At 40.0% G+C, this 24,086-nt stretch overlaps 1 protein-coding gene across 1 annotated transcript in view; it reads left to right on the forward strand.

The window, feature by feature from the left end:
• LRP2 (LDL receptor related protein 2) overlaps positions 1–14,188 on the forward strand; it is a 180,888-nt gene extending 166,700 nt beyond the window's left edge. The window contains exons 71-78 of the mRNA XM_019480291.2: positions 1,959–2,049; positions 2,570–2,637; positions 2,797–2,917; positions 7,476–7,605; positions 9,182–9,292; positions 9,475–9,582; positions 11,379–11,450; positions 12,575–14,188. Of these exons, the coding sequence (XP_019335836.1) occupies positions 1,959–2,049; positions 2,570–2,637; positions 2,797–2,917; positions 7,476–7,605; positions 9,182–9,292; positions 9,475–9,582; positions 11,379–11,450; positions 12,575–12,736 (863 nt within the window). The 3' untranslated portion in view covers positions 12,737–14,188. The remainder of the gene's footprint in view (positions 1–1,958; positions 2,050–2,569; positions 2,638–2,796; positions 2,918–7,475; positions 7,606–9,181; positions 9,293–9,474; positions 9,583–11,378; positions 11,451–12,574) is intronic.
• Positions 14,189–24,086: the final 9,898 nt, after the last annotated feature.

The raw sequence follows: 24,086 nt of genomic DNA on the forward strand, positions 1-24,086 counted from the left end.
TATTGGCATATAATGTAAGCAACATTAAGTATACACATTAAGTACTCAGTTGTTGCTTTGCAGCAGATCCTACATGTTGCTTTCCGAAAAACGTGGGAAGCAGTTTCTGGGCCTGTCCTAATAAGGGTGCATCATATTCCTCACTCACTCACAATTGGTAAAGACAGTTTTGGGGCCAGAAGGATGTTCTCCCCCACTCTACCCACAGTAGAAAATATGTGGTAAGTAGCTAGGGGGCTGGCACTGTGCATACTTGAGTGTCAGGACTACCAGTTCACTTAGCTTTTGACTGGAGTTCCTGGTACTTTCCTCGTTGTGGACACATGAAGTCTGAGTCATGGAAAAATCTGATCCATAATACATTATTACAAGGCAAGGTACAAACCCAAGCTAAACTTATTTAGTTACTCTGCTATGAATTCTTTTGCATTAGAGTCATATAGAATTAATTTCTGAGCTTTTTACCTGTGTAGTAGCAAAACCTCTACATGTGTTTTCTTAATATTCCATGGTATTCTGGCCTATTATTAGCACAAGATGTTATTCAAGCTACAGAAATATTTAAAAATAGATCATTTGCATCTTAGCCTATTGGGCCAAAGTAGCCAGCTAACATTTTTTTTTAACTTTAGAGCAGCACTCATAAATTGTGTTTCCTATGTGTTTGGACTGTGGTTAGCTGTTTGTTGCTCAAAGTGCTTGCATTTTTCATTTCATTGCCCCCCCTACCACCTCTGTACCCCACCACTGCCATGGAGGGAAGCACCAGCCCCTTCCCCCTCCCCCCCACCCAGCTCAGGGTCCGCTCTGCCCACTGGCACCTTGCCCTCCTCTCCCCACCGCTGGAGAGGCTGGTAAGTGTGGGGTGTGTGTACGACACGGGGTTTTACTTCGCCACCGCTTTAAAAACCCACCGCTTCAATTTAGGGTCCCCACTTCATCTACACATACCCTCAGGCAGTTCCTGAAGGACAACAGAAACACTTGTCTAATACTGGGTAATGCAAATATGAGCTGATTTGTACCAATGAATACTATGGGGATAATAATTTAAAATGTCTGGGAGTTTTTTGTTTTTTCAGATTTGGGCACTTCATAGGTTTAAAAGCAAGTTTCCTTCCACTGTTCCCTTAATTTTCTCCATACATAAGTGTGTCGTAGGTGTAGGGACCTACTACACGTTACGTATATTACACAATTAATTGGTTAATCACGCACTAAATTTAGGCTGGCCACACATGCAAAGTAATCATCATTCCATTAACTGGTTAATTGCATAATAAATTTAGAACAGCCACACATACAAAGTAATTATCACACCATAGAAAGGACTGTCCAGCTATAAAAAGAGCCATCCAGCTACAAATTTAGTGATAGAAAATGTGTATCAACTCTGTAGCTGGTTCCTATCCAGCTTTAATTTAAATATGTAGCAGGACCCTTACATATTACTTACTACCCATTCCTATGGATCTCAGTTTGCTGAAGGAGTCTGAGGCAGATGAGATAAGATCATGTATTTTTTGGCCATCTTTTTCTCATTTTCCAGTACTAGAGCATACATTGCAGGATCCTGCAGTTTGTAGAAATGGAAATGAATTGTATATTTAAGAGGAAACATTGAAGCCTGTACTTTTCCTGTTACTGCTGAGTGCTGTTATGAATAATGTTTTTTTATACAAGAATAGAAGTTTTGTGTGAACTAAACATTGTATTTTGGCAGAAAAATAAATCAAACAACAGCATATAGCTCTAGCATTAAAAACAGCATTGCAGTAAGTGGCCTTGACATTTGAATACACACACTTTAGTTGTACACAGTAAACTGGAGTTATTGCATACCCAAAATGACAGGTCTTGTTGAAATTTGACCCTAAAAGAAAGTAAAATATTGCATGGTCGTGTACGCTGTGCTAGATATGACTCATTAACTATTCCATGGCTTTCAATTTCTACAGCTATTGAAACCCCTCCAACAATGTCACCAGCATGCAGATGTATGTATGGAGGGACATGCTATATCGATGAAAGCAACCTTCCCAAATGCAAGTAAGTCAGTATGTCAGTACTGTAAGTCAGAGTGTGCTCGTTCGGCTTCCCTGTGCTTTCCAGCTCTTTAAAATGTAACTGAGGTGATGCAGCAACAGAAGATGTAACACATCACAATAGCATATCCGTAGCAATGCTAGGAAGGGTGTGTTTGAGAATAAAACATGAATAATTTTGAAATGAAACAGTTTAGAAAAAATAAACACACCCCAAAATTTTCTAGTACAAACTATAGAATAAAGGAGTGCCTGGTGAGGAAAGGGAAAAGCACCAGAAATCTACCCTTGAATGAACCAGTAGGTGCCACTGCTGTTCCACTGAAATCTCCAAACTTCAAGTATTCAGGCTTTATGACTCAGCATTACTGTAGCTCTGTTTATTTCTCTTTTCAGTCAGTGAAACATATAATCACTAAAATGCAAGTTAAAATTTATGGCACGTAGGTAAACATTATAGAAAAAAATAAAGTTGAAGTAGTAGACTTAATAAAAGACAGTCAGCTGTCCCTTTTTATTAACAGGTGTTCTTACGGTTACACTGGGAATTATTGTGAAATAGGATTATCAAAAGGAGTGCCTCCAGGAACAAGTAAGCTTCAAGTATATATTAAACTTGATAACTGATCCAAGGCATGTGAAATGCCTTAGTATCATATCTGTTTAAAGTCAATTTTATAATTCTGTGGGCTTCTTTTTAACATTGATCTGTGTTTGCTTTAATATTTACTTATTCTTCTGTCTCTGATAGCAGCAGTAGCAGTATTGCTGATAGTAATTTTAATAATAATAATTGGAGTGTTGGTGGCTGGAGGCTTTTTTAACTACAGACGGACAGGCTCCATCTTACCAGCGTTTCCCAAATTGCCAAGGTAGGTTTCACAAAGCAAGATATTGTTTGGAGTCTCTGTGCATCTGTGCCTAGATGTTTAAGAATACAGTATATGTTACTACATAATACTTCCTCAGGGGGGGTGCAGGGAAAAAGCAAATCCTGAAGATTTCTTTGTTCAGTTGATATCAAAGCTCTGGTGTTTCTGTTTGTTGTAATGAAAAGTACCATTGTCAGATTGTACTGACCTGGTCACAGAATAGTCCATTCAGAGGGTTATGAAATTACGAAATAAATATCTTTATTTTAATTATTTTATTAAAAATTAGGATACAAATCTAGCAAGTTAGTTACAGGAAATGTTTAATCATTGGAAAAGGGGCGTCTTATTGAACTTCATATTTATTTGTAAGAAAGACAGTTACTAGGGGTATAGTTAGGACACATTCTGTAATTTTCTGGTGAACAGGAGACTGCTGAGCAGGAGCCACCTGCGGAGCAAAGCAGTCCAATGAAATTCAGTTTCATGAACTGCTACACTTTTTTACAAGAGAGAAGAGATGAAAGAAAAAGAAAGGGCTCAGAATGCAAGAAGGCTCTAAACATTTTCTGTAAAAATATATAGTTATGTTAATATTGTTATTCCTTTTCTTTTCAAGTGTAATATTTGGTCCTTAAAGTCAAGGAGTACAAAATGGCACTTTCAGCTTTCTCTTGCAGCTGAAAGAATGTGTGTGTGTGTATGACTGGGTAGGTGATCTACACAAGCTGCCTGCACCAATTTAACTAATAAAACCAATATAATTAAATTACTGTATCCTGCAATGTGCTCATATACATATATAAGTATACTTTGGTGTTCCAATATAAATGCTACAGTATACTAAATAATATAATTGCATCCACACTGCCTCAACTTTCTTATACCAGTTTAATTACCATATTTATTCAAATTCAAGATGAAGTGCCGCCCCCTCCCCCCCCATCACTATGGGTTGAAAAAAAAGTCTAAGATTTGATTACTGGTCTAGGACAGGTGGTGACTTAGCCCCACGTTGTGGCCCGTGTGCAGTGCAGGGAGGGGGACAGGGCTTGCAGTTGTGGGAGTGTAGGGGAGACTCCAAGTGGGAGTAGGGAGCAAATGGGGAGAGATCACATGGTAGGGGAATGGAGCATGGTGGGGACTACACAGCCTGCCCCTCCCTGGCAACCCTCCCTTAAATTTGAAGCCATTTTAAATTTGGGTAAATACAGGATATTGTTTTTTGAGCCTATATAATCAAATTGATGCAAGATGAAAGAAACTGGAGGGGTGGGAGAGAGAGAGAGCGAGAGAGAGAGAGAATTAGACTTATAACTGTCAGCTGCTCACTGCAATATTCTTTTTGCTTTCTTCCATGGAAGTGTCCTACACCACCAGATACTAGGAGTATGGACAGGCATTCATTTATAGTTAGGGGCCTACAAAGTTCATGGCAGAAGTGGGGTGTATGGCAGCTCCTTTAATCTTTCATGTTCCCCTGCATGCCCCTCCTTCCCCCTCCCCCGCTGTTGATTGGCAGAGGAGCCCCATGTCTCTCTCCTGATAGGCAGGGAAGCAAAAACCATGGTTATAAACATGGCATGGTTTTTGCCTCCCTCACCAGTCAGCAACAAGCATCAGGGCTACCAGGGCCCCTCAGCAAATCAGGAGGCAAAACCAGCACTATATTTAAAACCACAGTTTTTGCCTCCCTGCTGATCAGGAGTGAGCTGCAAGCATGGCCCCTTCAGCAATCAGTGGTGGAGGGGCACACATGGGAACCTGCAAGATTGAAGGAGTCACAACACACCCCACGTCTGCTATGAAGTCAGTAGGTCCCTGTTTATAGTGCTACAAAGTGCCTCTGTACTTTGTAGCGCTACAAAAATAAAGCACTAGGGGGGCCATACAGGTATTTCAGCCCCCTGGCTGAAGTGCCACAGTCACCTCAAAGGTAAACTTCAGCCAGGGGCAGTAGGGGACTTTTCCTGCTGTTGGGGGAGCCCAGCCACTCATCACTTCTACTGGGGAAGGTAGCAGGCCATCAGTGATCAGCTGGCAGCTGCTGAAAACACCCTTTTCTCTTCCCTGCCATCCATGTCTGTGGTAAGGGCGATAAAACTGTTCTCTTTGTACCCACCAGCCCTAATAGTGCCACCACTGGCACCAGAGCCCAACTTTTGTTGGGGATCTTGTAGTGGTAGCAGAAATTGCCACATCCTAAGCCTAACCCTCACTTCTGCCTGCTTTGCTGCACAGCTGGTCAGTAGAGCTGGGTAGCAGTGGAGTTGCTGCAGTTAGCAGAGCTGTGGCTGGCTCTTGCAGGGTTTCTTGAAATGGCAATGGCAATAGTTGCCCTACTGGAAAGAACTGGGGCTCTTGAAGTGGCATTGCCAGTAGGAGCAGGATCCCAGCAGGGCTGTGTGACAGCTTGTGGCTGGGTGGGCTATCAGGGAGCAAGCCACTCTCCTTCCCTCCTCTTCCCTACCCCTTGGAGATAGAGGAGGGAAAATGGGGGATTGTGGGATGCTAGGGGTCCTGGAGACCTCTGTAATGCTATGTGTAACTATACAGGCATTATACATAGCACAACAAAGCCAAGAACTTCCTCTTTGAAAGAGTTAGTATTTTATAATACTTTCACCATCTTTGTGGTGCTACAAACAGCTTGAGCAGTTGTATGTTCACTTTCTGCAGTGCTGCAAGGGTGTTATTTAACACTACAGATGTAACACAATAAATGTAACATGGTGGAGGGTGACCAGTGGCGTCCCGCAGGGTTCAGTACTTGGACCAGTGCTTTTCAACATGTTCATCAACAATTTGGATTTGGGTATTAAAAGTGAACTAGCAAAGTTTGTTTACGATAGCAAACTATGGGGGAGCGTGATCACGCTTAAAGACAGGCTGGCAATACAGGCCAACCTGGACAGGCTCGTGAGGTGGGCAGACCTCAACCTGATGTCATTTAATGTGGAGAAATGTAAAGCGCTTCATCTGGGGAGAAATAATCCACATCACGCTTACAGGCTTGGCAGTGCTACAGTTGCTAGCACCACACCTGGGTGTTGTGATAGGCAACAAAATGAATGAGCCACTAATGTGATGTCGTAGCTAGCAGATGAAATCGAGCACTGGCATGCATCTACTGAGTCATGTCTAGCAAGGCTAAAGATGTCATCCTCCTTCTCTACTCGGCCTTGGTGAGACTGTAGCTGGAGTAATGCATCCAGTTCTGGGCGCTGCACTTCAGGAAGGATGTGGAAAAGCTTGAGAGTCCAAAGGAGGGCCACATGCATGATTAGAGGCCTACAAACAAGGTCATACAAGGAGAGGCTGAAAAACTTGGGACTGTTCAGCCTGGAGAAGAGAAGACTCAGAAGGGACTTAGTGGCAGTCCATAAGTATATCAAGGGTATACATCAGGGCCTGGGAGAGCATCTGTTCATCAAGGCCCCCAGGGGAGGACAAGAAATAATGGGCATAAGCTGATTGAAGATCACTTCAGGCAGTGGTGGCCTTAGGGTTGTTGGGGCCCTAAGCAAGAGTCATTCGGGGCCCCCTAGAGGCTTAATTTTGATGACCTATAAGCAAGTCGGACATGTTTTATTTCAATTTCACTTTACCTCATCCATGAAACCAATGAAAGTATCTTAATACAATATTGATAATACAAATTCAGTGTAATTAATTTTTATTTTTAGAAAGTGTGGGGCTCTGGGCAGTCGCTTGGTTTGCCCTCCCCTAAGGCCGCTATTGCTTCAGGCTAGATATATGGAAAAACGTCTTTACAAGTCAAGTGCCAAGGGCTTGAAACAGGCTCCCCCCAGAGGTGGTATAGTCATCCACCCTGGCAATCTTCAACAAGCGTCTTGACACCCATCTTGCTGGGATCGTCTGATCCCAGTTGTCTCTCCTGCCCGAGTGCAGGGGGGCTGGACCCAATGATCTGTAAGGTCCCTTCCAGCCCCTAACAACTATGAAACTGAAACACCTACCCATGGCCTCAGTGAAAGTTTAAAAACAGAAATGTTTCCTCTAGCATCTCTGTAATAATGATACTGGATGGCAGGGAGGGAAATGAATAGGGAATAGATTACATTAGATATACCTGGTTCAGTGCTCTCCCTCTAAAGCATCCAGTCCTGCCCCTGTCAGAGATAGGATACTGGCCTAGATAGACCACTGGTCTGACCCAGTGTGGCAGTTCTTATATTATTGTATCCTTATGCCGCTCTCAATTTCCATGCAAATGGGTATGATCTGAAAATAGGCATACATTCTTGACAATTGATTCCTATTTTTAGCTTTTCTTTCTGTTACTATAACTTGGATACCTCTGTATGGCACTGCATTGTGTCGCATAGATATATCCAGTACCTTTTATATATATCTGAAATCTGATGTTCTCACTTCTATTCAGACAAAACTCCCGTTGTGTTCAACAAGAGTTTTGCTGACATGGGAAGATAGTAAGTCTCAGAGAGGGAATAAATTAAAAATTTCCTAGCAATAGTCACACAGAGTATTTGACTCAAAAGCTTACTGTGCACATAACTTGTTTTTGTTTTTGAAGTTTAACCAGTCTTGTAAAGTCCACTGAAAATGGCAATGGAGTGACATTCCGATCTGGGACAGATGTGACTATGGACATTGGTGTGTCTGGTTTTGGAGCAGATTCTGCTATAGACAGAGCAATGCAGATGGTAAGGCTTATTTTCAAAATGAACTCAAAATTCTCCATTGTTGTGTTGCTGTTTCTGTGTGTCAAAAAGAAAAATTTTATATAGAAAAAAGATGAGATAATAAATGCACTTTAAAAAAGAAGTAACAGTTGAAATATGTTTCCAAAATGTTCTATAAAGTGAAAGCAAAGATAAGTGTAGTTTGTTCTTTAAGATAATGTCTTATATTACTCAAGATTCACATGTGGAAATTAAATGATTTACCCCTGTTGAAGAAGTTCAGCAAATCTGGTGTGTGGCCAGGGAATGAATGAGCACATTAGAGATTAGTACATCACCTGTGCATCTTGACTGCTAGAAAGGGATTGTGGCTGGTCATCACAGGCAAACCTGTCACCAAAAATGCATGGCTGCTAGAGACTAAATCTGCACCCAGTCACCATCCAAGTACAAAGTTGACTAAACATTAATACAGTGCAGGACGGTGGCAAGATACTTAACATCTCTCTAAAAGAGTGATTCTGAACCAGGGTGCCAGAGCACTCTAGGATGCAATAAGATCCTTTTAAGGGTGTTATGGCTGCCATGCAATATGAGCACTGTTATATGTGCAAACACCTAAACAAGAACATCCCAGAGATTTGAAATAGGAATCCATAGTATCAAACCATTCTGGCCTGTTGTGTGTTTTTGCAACACGAGAGCCACAGCTCTGCTTAAAGAGCTGGCATTTTTTGAGGTAACAAGGAGTGCCTTGAGTCTAAAAGTGTTGAGAACCACTGCTCAAATGAGCTAGCTCAGGTTCTGAAACTAGAATAGCCAATTAGCATATTGCTTTATACTGGCAGAGAGGCAGGGTAAATTAGCCCAGGCAGGGAGCCATGCTCTGCTGTTTTCAATACCAAAACCAACGTTGGCTGTGTTAACATATCCTAAATCAGTCAGCATCTTTGCACATGTGTTCTGAGTGCTTCAGCCACAGTTGAGCATCTGGCTCAGTATGGGTTCTATAGCTGCCACTGACACTCTGCTGTGTGCTCCCACTGGTGAAGGGTTGATTTATAATGAAGGCTTTCTCAGAAACACAAAACATTTTAGTCCTGACATAACTCATATATTTTTAAATGAGAAGATAAATGTTTTTTCAAAAGTATAGCAGTCCTTTTACTGAGGATTAAAAGAACTGATTGTATTCAATATTTCAGATAGTTCTGTTAATTTGTGTTCATTCTGAGATCTGTACCATGAAATTTCTCCTTTGGAATTATTCTTCCTTTGATATTTCCTTATTGTTGGAAACTTGATTAGTGAAAATAATCTTTCTTCTTTGAGAAACTTGTGTTTGTGTCAGTAGTGGACTAGGAATTGTCTTTATGTGATCAAGCTTTTAATGATGATTCTCATGACTGTTAAATCATTGGGTAAAATATTGTATGGTGAAATTCCATATTGGGTTTAATCTGTGCCAGGTCTCATGCACAGTTTTAGAAAAACAAGAAAACATTATCCCCTTAGCAGGAGATTTAGGCTGTAAGGTACTAGCTGAATTTTCTTTGTGTAACATTGTGGTTGGTTGGGTTTTTTTCTTCCTTCACAGAATGAAAACTTTGCCGTGGAGGCAGGGAAGCAGCCAATCACATTTGAAAATCCAGTGTATACTACCAGAGATAGTGGAGCCAGTGTTGTAAATGTGGCTGAACCTACACATGTAAGTGAGAAACAACATTGTTTTTCATCATTCCATCTTAGTCTTACACTGGTTTCATGCACTTAATTTTTCATTCCCTCCTCTTCCTTTTTCATTTCTATTTCCTTCTTTGTCTCTGGGTCATAACTTTTTCTCCTCATTACTGCCACCATGTAAGTCTTTCAAATCATTTTTACAAACAGATAACTGCATCCAGTAAGGAAGAAAATGAGAATTTTGAAAATCCTGTCTATGCAACTTCAATGTCTGCTAGTGAAAAGCAGCCTTCTGCAAATACAGAAACAACACAGGTAACATGATGATATGTTTACAAATTTTACAGCAGCGCTAAATTATGGCAATACTGGTCTTGAGGTTTGAAACTGGCATAGCACTAAATATAGTGCAGAAGCTGTCCTGAAGGGACAGGGAAGTCCATTTAGACAATTTGGATAGGGCCTTGCTTGTGATAGTAGTAAAGTCCCAGACTTATCTGGTGAGTGATCTGTAGCATTTAGCTACAGTTCTGGGATATCCTCTCAGTTTGTAACTAAGACAGTGATTCTCAACCACAGTGCCTTGAGATCCTTTCACAATGGATCAATGTTAGCATTGTTAGGTATGCAAGCGTGATTCACAAGATAAACTCAGGGACCATGGGCAGATGAGCGCAGACATTTGGTTCTCTGGGGACAAGGAGCAGAAGCACACCTTGTGCCACTGCTACTTGTCCCTGGGGAATGCCCATGCCATGCGCCCTCCAGGCATGTGGTAGGTTACCCTGGGTGGGGTAGGGAAGGCTGGGGACAGCAACTGTGCTGGCCTCAGCAGCCTTACCTGGGGGCCAGGGAAGCTGCAGCTGCAACACTCCTGCAGCTTGGAGCCTGGCCAGCAGCTGAAGCATGGCTCTGGTTGGCCAGCTGCATTCATCTGGATGTGGCCAGGGATTTCAGACAGGAATCTGTAGTTTTAAATACATTTGGATGACCTGTTAAATACATTTGGATGACCTGAGTTCTGTTCAACAGAAAAATTGCTCTGTTATCTTCTGCTGACGTGCTGTGTCATCTTGGGCAAATTACTTCATCTTTTGTTTCTCAACCTACCCTTTGTCTCTTTAGACTGTAAGTTCTTTGGGGCAGGCACAGTCTTTTAGTGTGTTTGTACAGAGCCTTTCATGTGAAGTCTCAATTTTAGTAGGAGCCTCCAAGTAATGTTCTGTTACAAATAAGTAAACAGTGGGCACATGTACATGAGTTGCTGACTGCGCAATAGCCTGATACTTCTGCTCAGTAGCATTGTATGGCAACAACCATGACATGATGCTGCTGTGCAGTAGTATTAGGCTACTGCATAGTAGTGTCACAAAAGGCATTTGCTGGTACTACTGCACAGTAACTTGGGTTATTGTGCATTTATTTAGTACTCGTATAGACATGTATTAAATAAATGTGCAGTAATCACTGCGCAGTAGCGTCTCATGTAGACGTGGCCACTGTTAACAATAAAAGGTGATGATAGGAAAGTAATCTAAAGTGAGCTCATTTGAATGCTATATATTACAGATATATTTAGAGATGACAGAGCCCTGGAATACACAATAAATTAAAACAGAATGAATTTAGTGGTACTGAAAATCTAGTTTATTTTCCTGTGCTAAAAAAGATCCACTGAAGTGCATTTTGTGTGGCAAGTTGATTGGTGAAGGAGGAGAGGCTGTCTCAAGAATATTAGTTTAATTGGTCATTTCAGTTATGATTTGTGATGAGTCTTTAAAACACTCTGATCAAATAATCCTATGCTCCCTTAAAGAGAAAGTATATATCTAGATGCTTAACTATACCTATAGCTTTTCCTTTTTTAGGAATTGTGAATGTGCCTACAATGTCTGATAGGCTTTTAACAATATTTAAATCAAAAGCTCTAAATTAAAATGATTGGTAACTAAAAAATGGTGTGATGAACGTATCTTGAATAAGATTATTCTTACCGGTACATATGTTAGTAAAAACCCCTTGAAAAATGGTGTTACCATTTTGTAAAGAAAAGGTGAACTTTCTCCCCTTATTAGTGCTTACTAGTAAAATTGTAATGTTTTATGTTGTAGGAGACAAAGTGGAGTTTCTTCAAAAGAAAAGTGAAGCAAAGTACAAATTTTGAAAATCCAATATATGCAGAGGTAATGTTTAACATGACATCACACTGCTTCTTAGTCTGCATTTCTAGATAGCTTATGATAAGGGAAATATTAATTAACATTTTCTTTTCTACAAGCAATAATGATGGATAAGACTTTGCTGCTAAGTGACATAGCACAGAACTTGCAGTCTGGGAGGAGATGAGGCTGTCGTGGTTTTAAGCAATGTTTGTGGCCTCCAAATCCTGGGCTGCACTTGGGATTGAAGAAATCCCTAGGATAATTTAGACCTCCCTGGTGGATCACCTAAGAATAGTTCTACATTGGCTCTGTACCAATCTTGAGGCTGCCTTTGAAAAATAAGCCCCATCCATCCCCTTCTATTTGGTATGCTCCAAACCTGGAGTGTAGCAGTGAGGTACTCTGAGGCATCCTCAGTCCCTGCTCTCCCAGTCTCAGTCTCTCACGTACATCAGAACAATGGTGGAGGACATATCTGGGGCATGTAGAACAGGAGCAGGTTGTCAGGTCTTATTTTGGTAGCAGCCTCAAAAGTGGCCTAGAGAAGTGGCCACGTTCAGCCCCTCGGGTCAGATTCACCATGGGGTTGGTGCACAAGGTCAGTCCTCATGTACAGTCCAGCACACAAGGCCATGTCATCCAACCTGTGGGGCTCCTTGGAGATCAGGAAATTTGACAAGGAAACAGTGGCAGCATTAATTGCCATGGCAACCAGAGACACTTTCCAGAGCTATAGCAATTAACGTTACTTCTGTTTCCCTGCTGCCTATTTTCTAGACCCATGGGGAGCTCCATGGGGTATAGCTGTATGACACAGTGCCATGGGTTGGATTCAGCCTGCGAGCTAGAGGTTGAGCCTCACTGGTCTAGAGCCAGTGTAGATGTACCCTAAATAGCAACAGTCCTCTGGGACACTAGAACCACAGACAGCTCAGCACTGTGGGCTGCACCCCTTCACCCTCATCAGCCTTGTACCCCTAATCAACCTCAGCATACTTCTGAGGAGTTTTTCTTATGTAAAAGCTCTATGTAAAAACTCTTATGTAATTGCAATGTATCCAGAAGCCCCACTGACTTCAAGACTCCTTAGGTGTTTAGCATTTCTTTTGGCCCATAACAAATTGTTTTTATGGCTGTCATTTCAGATGGAGAAGGAGCAACGAGGAGACACTGAAAATGCCCCTCCCCCTTCTCCTTCAACACCTCCTAAGATCATTCTCAAGAGAGACCAACCTTTAGCTTATACAGCAACAGAGGATACGTTTAAAGATACGGCCAATCTTGTTAAAGAGGACTCTGTTGTATAATTAGTTAATCAGTTAGGGAATTGACATATCCATTTGCACAAATATTTTTTATAAACTGAGAAGAGGTTCACATTCAGATGCTTTATAAAAATATATACACTGTTTAGCTAATAGCTGGAAATGTATCTTGAAACTATGCCTTGTTTTTTTGACAAATGCCATCTACTATTTTTATGAACAATTATCACGATGTACTATATGTATATCTTTGCACTGAGTGGTCTGAAAGTAATGTTATAAATATATTGTACATTTGTAAATTTTTGAAAGATTATCTTTTTTGAAGTTGCTATTAGAAATCAGTACTAAATTGGTTACTGCATATTTAGGGAAAAATTCATTATATAAATGATTGAACTAAAAAAATGAAAATAAATATAGGAGCATTACTTGATATACAGAAACTTTTAGAACATATATTTATAACAGCACCTTTTGAAACTGTATATGTAAAAATGGGTCTTTCTTGTTCTACCATTCTGGATATTTCAAATTAAACAAAAGATAGAAAATTCAGTGCAGCAATTTTGGCTGAAATGCTACTAGCTAAAAATATTGTTCTTAAATTTTTTGCCTGTTTGATATAGAATAATTTCCCCTGATCTTAATATATGTACTTTCTCTTTAGGTACCAATTTAAAAAAAAATCTATTAACAGTGTTCATAGGAAGATTTTATGTATTTAAATTTTAGTGCTTGAAGTAATTCCATAATTAATTTAATGAATTTTTCTACTGATCAGCAATGAAATAGTTTTGTTCTTGGCTGGAGTCTCTGGAATACTTTTGTACTGTTAAATAAAGTAGCTAGATTTCTAAAACATCTTATTCTGTACAGCAAAATACAAACAATGCTGTTTCCTTTAAAAAACAAACAAACAGCTTTTTCATGTAAAACTTTAATTTTGTTGACTATTTATTTCCTGAGGTGGACATTACTAGAAAGGGAAACAGTTTTTAGTGATGCAGTCTTCGTAGTTATCTGGTTATTTCCATATCTTTCTTTCAGAATGTATTGTGCATCTTGCTAGCTTTTCTATTAAGCCAGTGAGGTGTCCATAACATGAACCATTTAAGGAAAGTCTGAGTACTGCTGCAGGAATGTATAATATGTCATTTAACATTCTTGGCTAGCTACACATAATGGCAGATTTCTAAATTTATAAACAGTGAGACTTCTGCTATTTGATTGTTTTATACCTGAGTTCTTAAAATATATGCTGTGTCTATTTAGAATGCTTGTTGCAATTATTTCAAAATGTACTTTGAGTAGAAAATATGACTGGAAAGTGCTGCTGCTGAGTAAATCTAATAAATGTACTATTTTATCATATTTTAATCCATACATTGAATCTATCCACCTATAAATCTGACATAATTTGCTGATGTCAGTATAGTCTGAGAAAAAAACAAACTGTTCTTTAGAGAAACACTAATAAAAATATTCCTCACAGCTTTGTACATTGAGCCTAATTCTGAACTCATAGTGAGCAGTAAAGAAGGAACTCCACAGTTGTAAACAATGAAATGAAATCATATCTATTTAATATATTTAACATGTATAATTGCCTTGTAAGTAGGAAATAGTGTCATTCACAGATGTAGACTGGGACTAAGGTAAAGAGTTTTTACTTTTTGAAGACCAGAGAACGAAGTCAGTGTCAAGGACTTGTGTTGGAGGTGGGAAGTTCCTGACTCTCCTGACTGCAGTTCTCCTTGACAACAGTAAATCACAATAAGCCAAACTGGTTCATATCGTCAACGTGCATGTCATTCTAAAAGCACTGACAGTAGTGGTAGACTCCCTTGGACAAAGCACATGCAAGTTAATATGTTCACATATGCAGGTGATATTGCTAATATCCTCTTTAATTTTCTACCATCTAATAATAATCTCATGAGTATTCTAACAAAAAGGAATGCATTTCAAAGTGTTGGTCAATATACATGTATTGAAGCAATATACTAATCTAGGTGCAAAAAAAATGAGGTCTCAGGACAGCAATATAGCAAGCACACGTGGTCTTATAGTCAGAATTCAGGTAATATATTGGAAGCCTCCAGTCACCATGGAGAAAGCAAATATCAGTAAGAGTCAATTATGATTTTTCTGACTTCCATCCTTTTGATATTACTTACTTCCTGGGTCAAGCTTTGTTCAGTATTTCTATTATTCGGAGAATGCTAGTTGGATACCTGGCCCAATATGGAATTGGACTTTTTGGCTCCTTTGGGTGTATGCACACCAAAAATGTCTGGGTCTTGCTGTGCCTGGAATGATATTATAGGTGTAAGTGGCATAACTTGTATATTCATTTTGAAAATCAGGCTCCTCACATTTACTTTGCTCAGGCCAAATGATACTATTTAACTCATTCTCCATGATTTGTGAATCCCAAGGTTGTGTGGTCTTAAGTAAGTTTTAGTTGCTTTGCAGATTTGCATGAAAACATGTTCTAGAAAATTCACTCTATTTGTGTATCAGCTGTGCAATTTTAGCCTGGTGTGAGTGTGCTGTTTATTGTAGACTTTGACCTTGAACGCTGCAATAACTGATTAAAAAACATACAAAACGCTATTATTTAACCTATTTTCTATAACTGTTTTTATTTACTGTTTAAAGAATAATATAATACCATACAGTACACAAGAACTGTTACAGCCTTAAACAGGTGTGAAAAGACAGATGTAGCTTATATAATCAGTTGCCTAGAGAACTAGAAGTTAATGTTTTTCTTTATATATACACTCAATATATTCCTTTCTCTGTAAAAACCAGTGGCCAGATTAGCAATTTGTGTAAATCAGCATAGCTCCTTTGACTTCAACTAGCCTATATCAGTTTACACTGTCAGGATGCAGCTCCAGATTTGTAAACATTTTTCTATGTTGTTCTATTATAGTCTTTCTGACCAGGATTTTTGAGCTCCCAAAGAAGGGATGGATCCAGAAGAATATCCTTTTAAGGGTTTGCACACTGCTTAGTGCATGGTCAGAGAACAAAGGAAATTTATCTGACATTTGATGAACATCCATATAGTATAGACCTGAATGATAAAAAAATCAGTTTGATAACTAGAATGCCTCAGTGCTTTAAGAAATTCCTAGTAGTTTAAGATAAAACAGACAATTCTTTGTAGTGGAACTTGAAAGCCACTTCCTTTTCTTGAGGAAAAAATATCTATTCCCCAATTTTTTTTATTTGATTTGTTTTGAAACGGAAAGAAATTTTGTTGCACCCCTCCCAAAAAATGTAGGCATGCATTTTGTAAGGTAAACTTTGCAAACAAAGCAGCCAGACTTCAGGCACGTTGAAAATTTACTAGTAAACCTGTAGTCAGTGTTCATATGGGTAACAGATACTTTTCCAAAATATTTTTAAAAGGTCAGAGACAAAATAAAATGGAGAATCTGGTTGATTGCCCTGAGTATAATGTATACATTAGCTCACAGTTAAATCTCCTTTTTGTTTTGTAGCAGACAGACTCCCAGGCATCACATTCAGTGCTTTTTCTCTTGCCTAGTAACAGATATGGAATAGAGGTCTCCCTCTTTTCCCTCCAAGTCAGTGATTAGGAATTTAGCTCTAATACCTAGTATGGTAGGGTTGTAAGCCTCTTATTACCAGCTTTCTTTTCTGATTCTTTTCCCTTTTATAACACCATCCCTGCTTGCATTTGTGAACATTGGACTGAATCTTAGGTTTGGAATACTGTCTGCTATCAGTAAGATTGCAACACCTCCTTATAATCTGCTGCTCCAGAGATAATAAACAATAACACTCTAAGTAGAATCAGTTTCTCTGATATATACTGCATGTGATGTTATCAAATCAGGCAGACAAAAATATTACAGTGTGAGTATTTATCATTAATGTAAAATGAATTTACTTTCTCTGAAGATGTTGGAAAGTAGAATCTGTCTGCAATGCTTTACAATTCATCTCTGTTACACACACACCCATGTCATGATGAAATGGTTTTTTTTTTCATTTTAAATTTTGACCTGCACTATGATGTTTTTGTAAACAAATTGAACTGGACATTAATGATTAATCAGCAACACAAATCTCTGGTAAATAAAACCTTTACCCCTTCAATTTTCAGAACACCAGGCACACTACAACGTCAGCCCCTGGCCAGGAACTTAACAGGGAGAAAACAATAGTGTATAAAAGGCATTTAGCTCCAAGTGGCATTTTACCATATTGTGCAGCATATACTTCCAAAATTAGCTGTATTATATTGACTAATTGATCTGTTTCACTTCAGAAATGGCTACTGGGTGAAATCATTTTAAACTTCAAACCATTTTATGGTCACTCAGGACAAACAGAATGCAAATATACTGATCTAAAATGAATATTTTGACATTTAAAAAATTGCCTTATTTGTTTGGTAGTGCAATACCCATTGGCTTTGAATTATGGCTGCTGACAGACGTGCCAAAAAAACAAAACTGCTTTACTGGAAGAGGCAGCATGCAAATTAAACCCAGCTCTGCAACATCTGTATAGATTGGGCGCTTCAGCAGGGCTTTTTGGCACTTTTATCTAAAGCTGATAAAAGCATCAAAAAAGTCCCATTGATGTGCCAGGTCTATACAGATGTTGGGTGAGCTGGGTCCAACTAACACGATCCCTCTTCTGGGCTCGGTGTGGGGTTGTGCCAAGTTTCAAGTAAAATACTGGGTTTTTTTGTTGTGTTTTCTTTATGCCTGTAAGCAGCCTATGTCTCAATTCTGTTACATACATTTAAAATCACCTACGTATCATCTTTACTCTGATACATGATGGCTGAATTGTCAGGTGGATGTTGTTTAATACTGGAACTATAATGTTTTGAAAATTTGCAAATGCTAGGGTGTGATTTTTATTTGATTGGGTTCAAGCCCTTTCACGTTCATAGGTTTATGAAGCTTAGCAAATGATGTGTTTGATTCAGTAAAATTGCTATATTCAATAGGAAATGGATTTAGTACTTCATGATGGAATGTGTTTATACAGTGGATAAGCAATATTGTACCTTGAATGCCAACATCAAATAATTCACAAATAATCAATTAGCTGTCCTTTGGTCCATTTTTAAATACTGAATAGATTTGCATACAGCACAACTGATTCAGAGATGCTTTACTAAGCAAGCAAAAACCAAAAGTTTTAATCTGGTGAATATTACTTAACCTTTTCTCCAGGTAAGTGTTACAATATACAAGTAATACAACTATATTCATGGTGAATATGACAAAGAGAAGCTTTTTAGAAATATTTCATGGTTAGAAGAATATCTCCAAGTTCTGAAATTCAACAAAAATCAAAGTGCTTCCTGAGGAGAAATAAAACAGTCACAGGTGAAGAAGAGTATGGCTGGTTTGGATGAGGATAACCAATAGGGCTGTGTGAAGCTTCGGGTGCTGATTCAATTCTGAGGAGATTTGGCCCGATTTAGCGGCCAAATCTCCAATTCCAAATTGAATTGGGAGACCAATAAAAAGGTCCAAATTCAGAAAAAGATTCAGAGAGCTTCGGAGATTTGGGTAGTCCCCACTTGCTGCTGCAGGGAGCTGGACTCAGACTCTGTGCCTAAGTAGGGAGTGGGGGGGGGGAAGGGGAGACACCATGGGGGGACCCCCACCAGGCCCTATCCCCTGCCTGCTCCCCCAACTCCCCTGAGCACCCCCTGACACCTGCCTGTTCTTCCAGCCCCATCGATGACTGCCCAGCCCAACCCCAGCGTCCCAGTGCTTAAAAAAAAAGCCCCACACTCACCGGATGCTGCAGCAGCCATCGGGGCTTCTGGCGGCTTGTGGCAGAGCCCCCCATGCAGTGAATGGCAGTGGGGGTCAGTGGGGCACCCCCTCCCCCAGCCTAGCAGGATCAGGTGAGTGCAGGGCTTTTGTTTTTTTTAAAGAACCAATCGGCCAAATCTGAATCCGAAGTGAATACTAGCTGCTTCGCACAGGCCTAACCAATGCTGTACCACTCTAGCTTTGGTCCCGGTGTCCTTTATATTAAATGTCAATAGGAACTCTGTGGGCTGGTTTCTTACTAGGTGCAGGAGTGTGAAACATTGTGTCATATATAAGGGTTGGTGCATAGGAGAGGGACAGCCAAAATAACTTTGCCTCCAATCCAGCTGTATAGTGTGTCCTTTGGTATTTTGCTATCAAGGCATGTTCCATGCATGTTATGACTTTAGAAATATCTGAGTCTCATAGTCTTTTCATTGATAATCTTTGTGCTCTAATATCTGCAAGGAGAGACAAATAAGCCCCTGAAAGTTCACACAATACTCTCAAATAAAACAACAGAAAGATATGTCCCCACTGTAGCCGAAGGTGTAGCTGCAGATTGTGTAGACATACTCAAAGCTCCAAATCGATTCAAAGCATCCAAATTGATTTGGAAAAGCTTCGGAAAAGATTTGGCCAATTCAGTGATTTGGCCATAGACTAAACAGGCAGCTGACACAGCTGCCTCCAGCTGGGAAGTCTGTTGGGGTTGGGGAAGGGGAGAGGGAAGGGGCATGGGGGAGGGAGGGATTGGGGCTGGGACAAGCTGCTCAGACAGGGCAGGGGGGCATGTTACTCTTTCTGGGCGGAAGGGAGCAAGTGGCTGCAGGGCAGAGCTCCCTCTCCCAGCACTGCTGCACCCACATCAGTACTGGGAGCGGGGGCTCTGCTCTGCCCTGCCACCACTTGCCCAGCCAGTGGGGGGAGGGGGAAGGGAGGGCACAGGATGCAGTCAGTGCAGCATTAGGAACAGGGGCTCTGCCCTGCTGCCACTTGCCCCCTTCTGCCCAGAGCAAACCACGCTCGCATCCCGCTGCCCCCCCCCCCCCAAGTAACGTGCCCCTCCCGCCCCAGCTGGACAGCTTGTCCCAGCCCCAGCCCCAATCCCCCCCCATGACCCTTCCCTCCTCCAACCCCACCAGACTTACTAGCTGGAGGCAGCTGTGCCAGCTACCTATTTAGTCTATGGCCGAATCTCTAAAACAGTGTCAAACCTTTCAGATCTGATTCATCCAAATTGAATCAGGACAGTGATTCAAATCTCCAAATCGATTCACTGCTCTCCGAATCGGCCGGATCCAAATCCATAGCGAATACTTGCCACTTCACACAAGTCTAGAAATCATGTATAGCACAGGAGTAGCTCAGGAAATGCTTCCTAGAGAAAAGGCACTGTGATGTGGGGCATAGGGATATATTATGAAGACTTGTCTGGTTGAATGTAGACTATCCTGGAAGCTAAAGAATTTTTAAAACTTCCTACTGTCAAGGAGCATGCAGGTATTAATGGTGATAAAAGACAAAACTAGCAATTTGCTCGCTTCTTGGGGCAGTTCTGCTGATCAGAACTTTGGAGATGGTGTGGTGGATGTGTACAAACCTTTCTTTACCACCTGCACAAGGATGGCATAAAAGTTTAAAAGAAAAAATATCTTTGAGTTGTATGTAAACTGGCCCAGACACTGGCTGTCCTAGAAATAACAGCAAGTAAGCCCCTTCCATCATTGTGGTATGTACCAACAGAATGGGTCCTTCACCCGAGAGGAGAGGTATACTTCAAAGGTTGTCCATTATTAGAGTTACAAAGCCCAGTAAAAACATTAATGTTATACATTTTGTTCTATTATTGTTAAGCCACCCTGAGCCTTTGTTGGCAAGGACAACATATAAACAAATGAATAAATGCAAAAAATGTTATATTTTGTATTTGTACTTACACTTAACAAAGTACATGTCTCCATAGGATTCTCTGGCTTCTGAAGACAGTCGGTTCCAAAGTCTTAATAGATCTCTTTCAATAACCTCTAAGCTAGTCACACCAGTCTTAAAGAAGACAGGTTCAGTAATGCTCACTTCTACTCCAAAATGGGGCATGTCTCTCCTGGAAAGGAAATAAAATTTCTTTTTCATCCTAGAACTTGCAACAATTATGTGTTCTTTAAATATAACCATTGTGAGAGCCTGTAGTTTTAGAACATCTAAATGGCAAATATTGACATGTTATTTTTAGTTATGCCAAAATAAATATCTCAAACGTCCAAATTATTGCTTTCTTCTAAAACCTATTGCAGGAAAATACCCACTGCAACACGAAGCAGACAATCTAGTTACAAGGAACTTTGAATGCAGCAACAGATTTGATAATGTCTTTTCCATGTGGGTTTGCTTAGGGAACAGAGAGCAAATCTACTCCCATATCTATCTGAAAACAAAACACAACTGCACAAATTTATTTGACTTGATTAGAAGCCTAAGCTCTGTAGGTTTCATTAATTAAATGTTCCTGTGATGCAGGTTAATTTAATTTCTGGAATATGATGGGAAAGAGCAGATGTTTAGAATATATATTTTGAATTACAAGGCAGCTTCATCAGCATGAAAATTGTATCTTTGCCCCTGGGGCATCCTCTGGAGACCAAATTTAGAGTTGGCTCAGGCAGGTGTTTTTCAAAGAACTCAGTGGAATAGAACTCATTTACACTAGCTGTTAATTTGGTCCCTGGAGTAGATGCTCCTTTATATGAATGTTCACAATTGCTCCCAGTTGGCTTCAACAGAAATTATACCTGCCTATCGAGAAGCATCTCAACTTCCTGAATCATACCTCTGGTGGTTGCATGTGCTATTGTCTTCAATGAGGATCTGTTCCCTTTCAGCTTAATATACAGGAGTTGTGTTCAAGTGTCTTTGACTAAGGTGCTTAATTACTCCTGAGACTCACCTGGGTTTAGATTATTATGGACAGTCAGTGCAGGAAAAAATGGGCCAAAGATAAAATTGGCAACAGCAGAGCTTAGAAGCAAGACAGGTTTGGTTGAAGCTATTCATAACCCACAGAGCAATCATTTTATCTTGAAATAGTCAGGGAGCAAATCCCTGCAGGTACCCTTAAAGGAAAATAGTAAAAAATTATGAAGAAGAGAACTTGAGTCAGTTATAAAATATAGTTAAATATTATATATTGCCTGATGGAATTGCCAGTGCATTCATATCAAAAGGAATTATATGTGCAAGTGAAGAGCAGTCTACTGAACCTTTAAAAAATGGCAAAGCAAAATAAACGAAAGGACAGTTTCTTTGTTAATTTATCATCAGATTTTTTTTTAAGACAAGAGAGCAGTAAAGTCCCAGGTAACTGGAATGGTTTCTGAATATAGTGGATTTGATAATAGTTTTAGTGACATAATTTTCTTCTAGAGGCAAGAGTTTTTGTGGGTGAGCATCTTTTATTGGCCCAACTGTATGGTTGAGATTAGATTTAGACAAGCTTTTTGGCATATCACAGTAACCACCGATGGCCCAATAAAAGATATCACCCACAAAAACTCTTTCCTCTTCTATATTTCCTGGACCATTATTCCTACAATATCACTTCAACACTACCATAATTTTCTTCTGATTTTTCTGGCTAGACTTCTGCCCTTCCCTGTATACTAGGTACTGTTAAATTAGGAGTGTAGTAACTCTGGTTTCTCTTCAGATCGTATACATTTTTCGCCTTTTACTAGAGCTACTACAGCAGAAGATCTAAGGTGTTAAATTTGCCAGATTTTGACCCTAAATATTGGAGTCAAAGCTGCATCTCCTATGTGTTTATACAAAAAGACTTTTGTTGTTCAGAAATGAGAACAAGGAAGGAATTATGCTCCAAATTACTTCTCCCAGATGTGGTCACTTCTAAGCTCTGAAGGAAGGAACCAAAATTTGGATCAGATCCAGGATTTCAAAGATTTTCCTTAATCTCTTGTGGATTGAACCACAAAATCAGATGTTGAGACCTGTGAAGTTTAAAGCATTTGGAATCCAGTCCCAGATTCAAAATCATGTGGACTCATGGTAAGACGTCAGAGAAGGCTTCCACACTCCAATTTGATAAGCAGTAGCCACTACCAAAAAATGCCGCACGGCCCATTACACTGGCTATTCCTTTGGCCTTTTTCAAAAGTGAAAGAAACTCCAGGGTGATTTTAATTAGACCCAGCAGATTGACATCAAGAATGGTATGGGAATCTTCTATCTGCATCCAGTCAGCGGGTACCACAGGTGTTGACTTCCAGCATTGTTTACCAAACCAATGAGCCCTAGGAGAACTCCAAAAATATGGCTTCTAGTGTACAGCAATATCACACCAATGAGTGGGTTTGGAGATATAGCTGGTGGGTATAGGAATGCTAGCGTTCACACTGAGATCTGATGAAGCATGTCTGACCAAGCATTCAAAAGCTTGTCTGACCTTATTGTTACCATACAGTTGGTCCAACAAAATTGATCACTCCCCCGTCCCTCCCCCCCAAAAAAGTCCAGAGAAGGAATTTTGCAGTCTAACAAGGTGAGTGTAGCTGGATAGTTTTTCCTAAATACCTGAATATATATTACAGCTGACAAACTTTCTTTCACCTTCCTAAGGCCTCAAAAGATTATATTAAGCCAATAGCGGGTAAAGTGTTCATGGAGAAATGATTTCAGTTGGGATTATATCAATGGTCATTTCTAAATATGTTGACCTAACATATCTCTGTTACCTTAACTGTCAAATGGGCATTAAAATATTTATTTAGTTTTTGTAAAGGACTTTGAGAATGACAGATAAACAGTAATACACAAGTGCCATATTATTAACGTGTTTACAGAATCCTGCTGAGGGCAGCCTACTTCAAGAGGGAGAAAATAGTGCAGCTGACTTATTTATTCACTGGTTGATTCCTTGGCAGAGATGGCTACAGGATAAGGGGCGTGTGAGTGCTGCAGTTGCCTCTCCTATGAAGACAGAGCTGAGAACAGAGTGCTTGTCACAAATGGCAGGTGGAGCAAAGTCCCTGAGGGGAGGCATCCTTGGTTGTCTTTCACAATGCTCTCAGAGCAGTACTTAGCTTGACCCTTATAATATATGTACTAAAAAGTCAGCAAATAATTATATAAAAATATAAATTAATAATAATAAAGGGAGAAAACCCTATTAGGAAAACATGTGCATTTGCTGTTGGTTCTCACTGATCTGTGCTGTTATTTTCTGGGTGTCTGCTTCAACTGCACATACTAAGCTCTGTTCCTTCTTTGTCTTTGTCCTACGCACAATAACAACCCTGCACTCAGCGTTTGCTTTCAAACGCTAATGTGAGGTTAAGAAAGGAAGAGCCTTGTCATAGTAGAATACATTCTGTGGTCTGGGAACCCAAACTGGCTTTTTCCTATTTTCTGTCAATAGCAACAGTCAAATAATATTTTAGACACACTCCTCCTGGGTACTGAGGAGCATGTGCTTTACCTCTGTCACATCAGTGAGCTCACTGATGCACTCAGTATCAGCAGTGTTCTCTAGCATCAAATAACACCTCTGTAGT

This window comes from Alligator mississippiensis, chromosome 4 (assembly GCF_030867095.1).
Source record: "Alligator mississippiensis isolate rAllMis1 chromosome 4, rAllMis1, whole genome shotgun sequence".
NCBI classification, from domain to species: domain Eukaryota; kingdom Metazoa; phylum Chordata; order Crocodylia; family Alligatoridae; genus Alligator; species Alligator mississippiensis.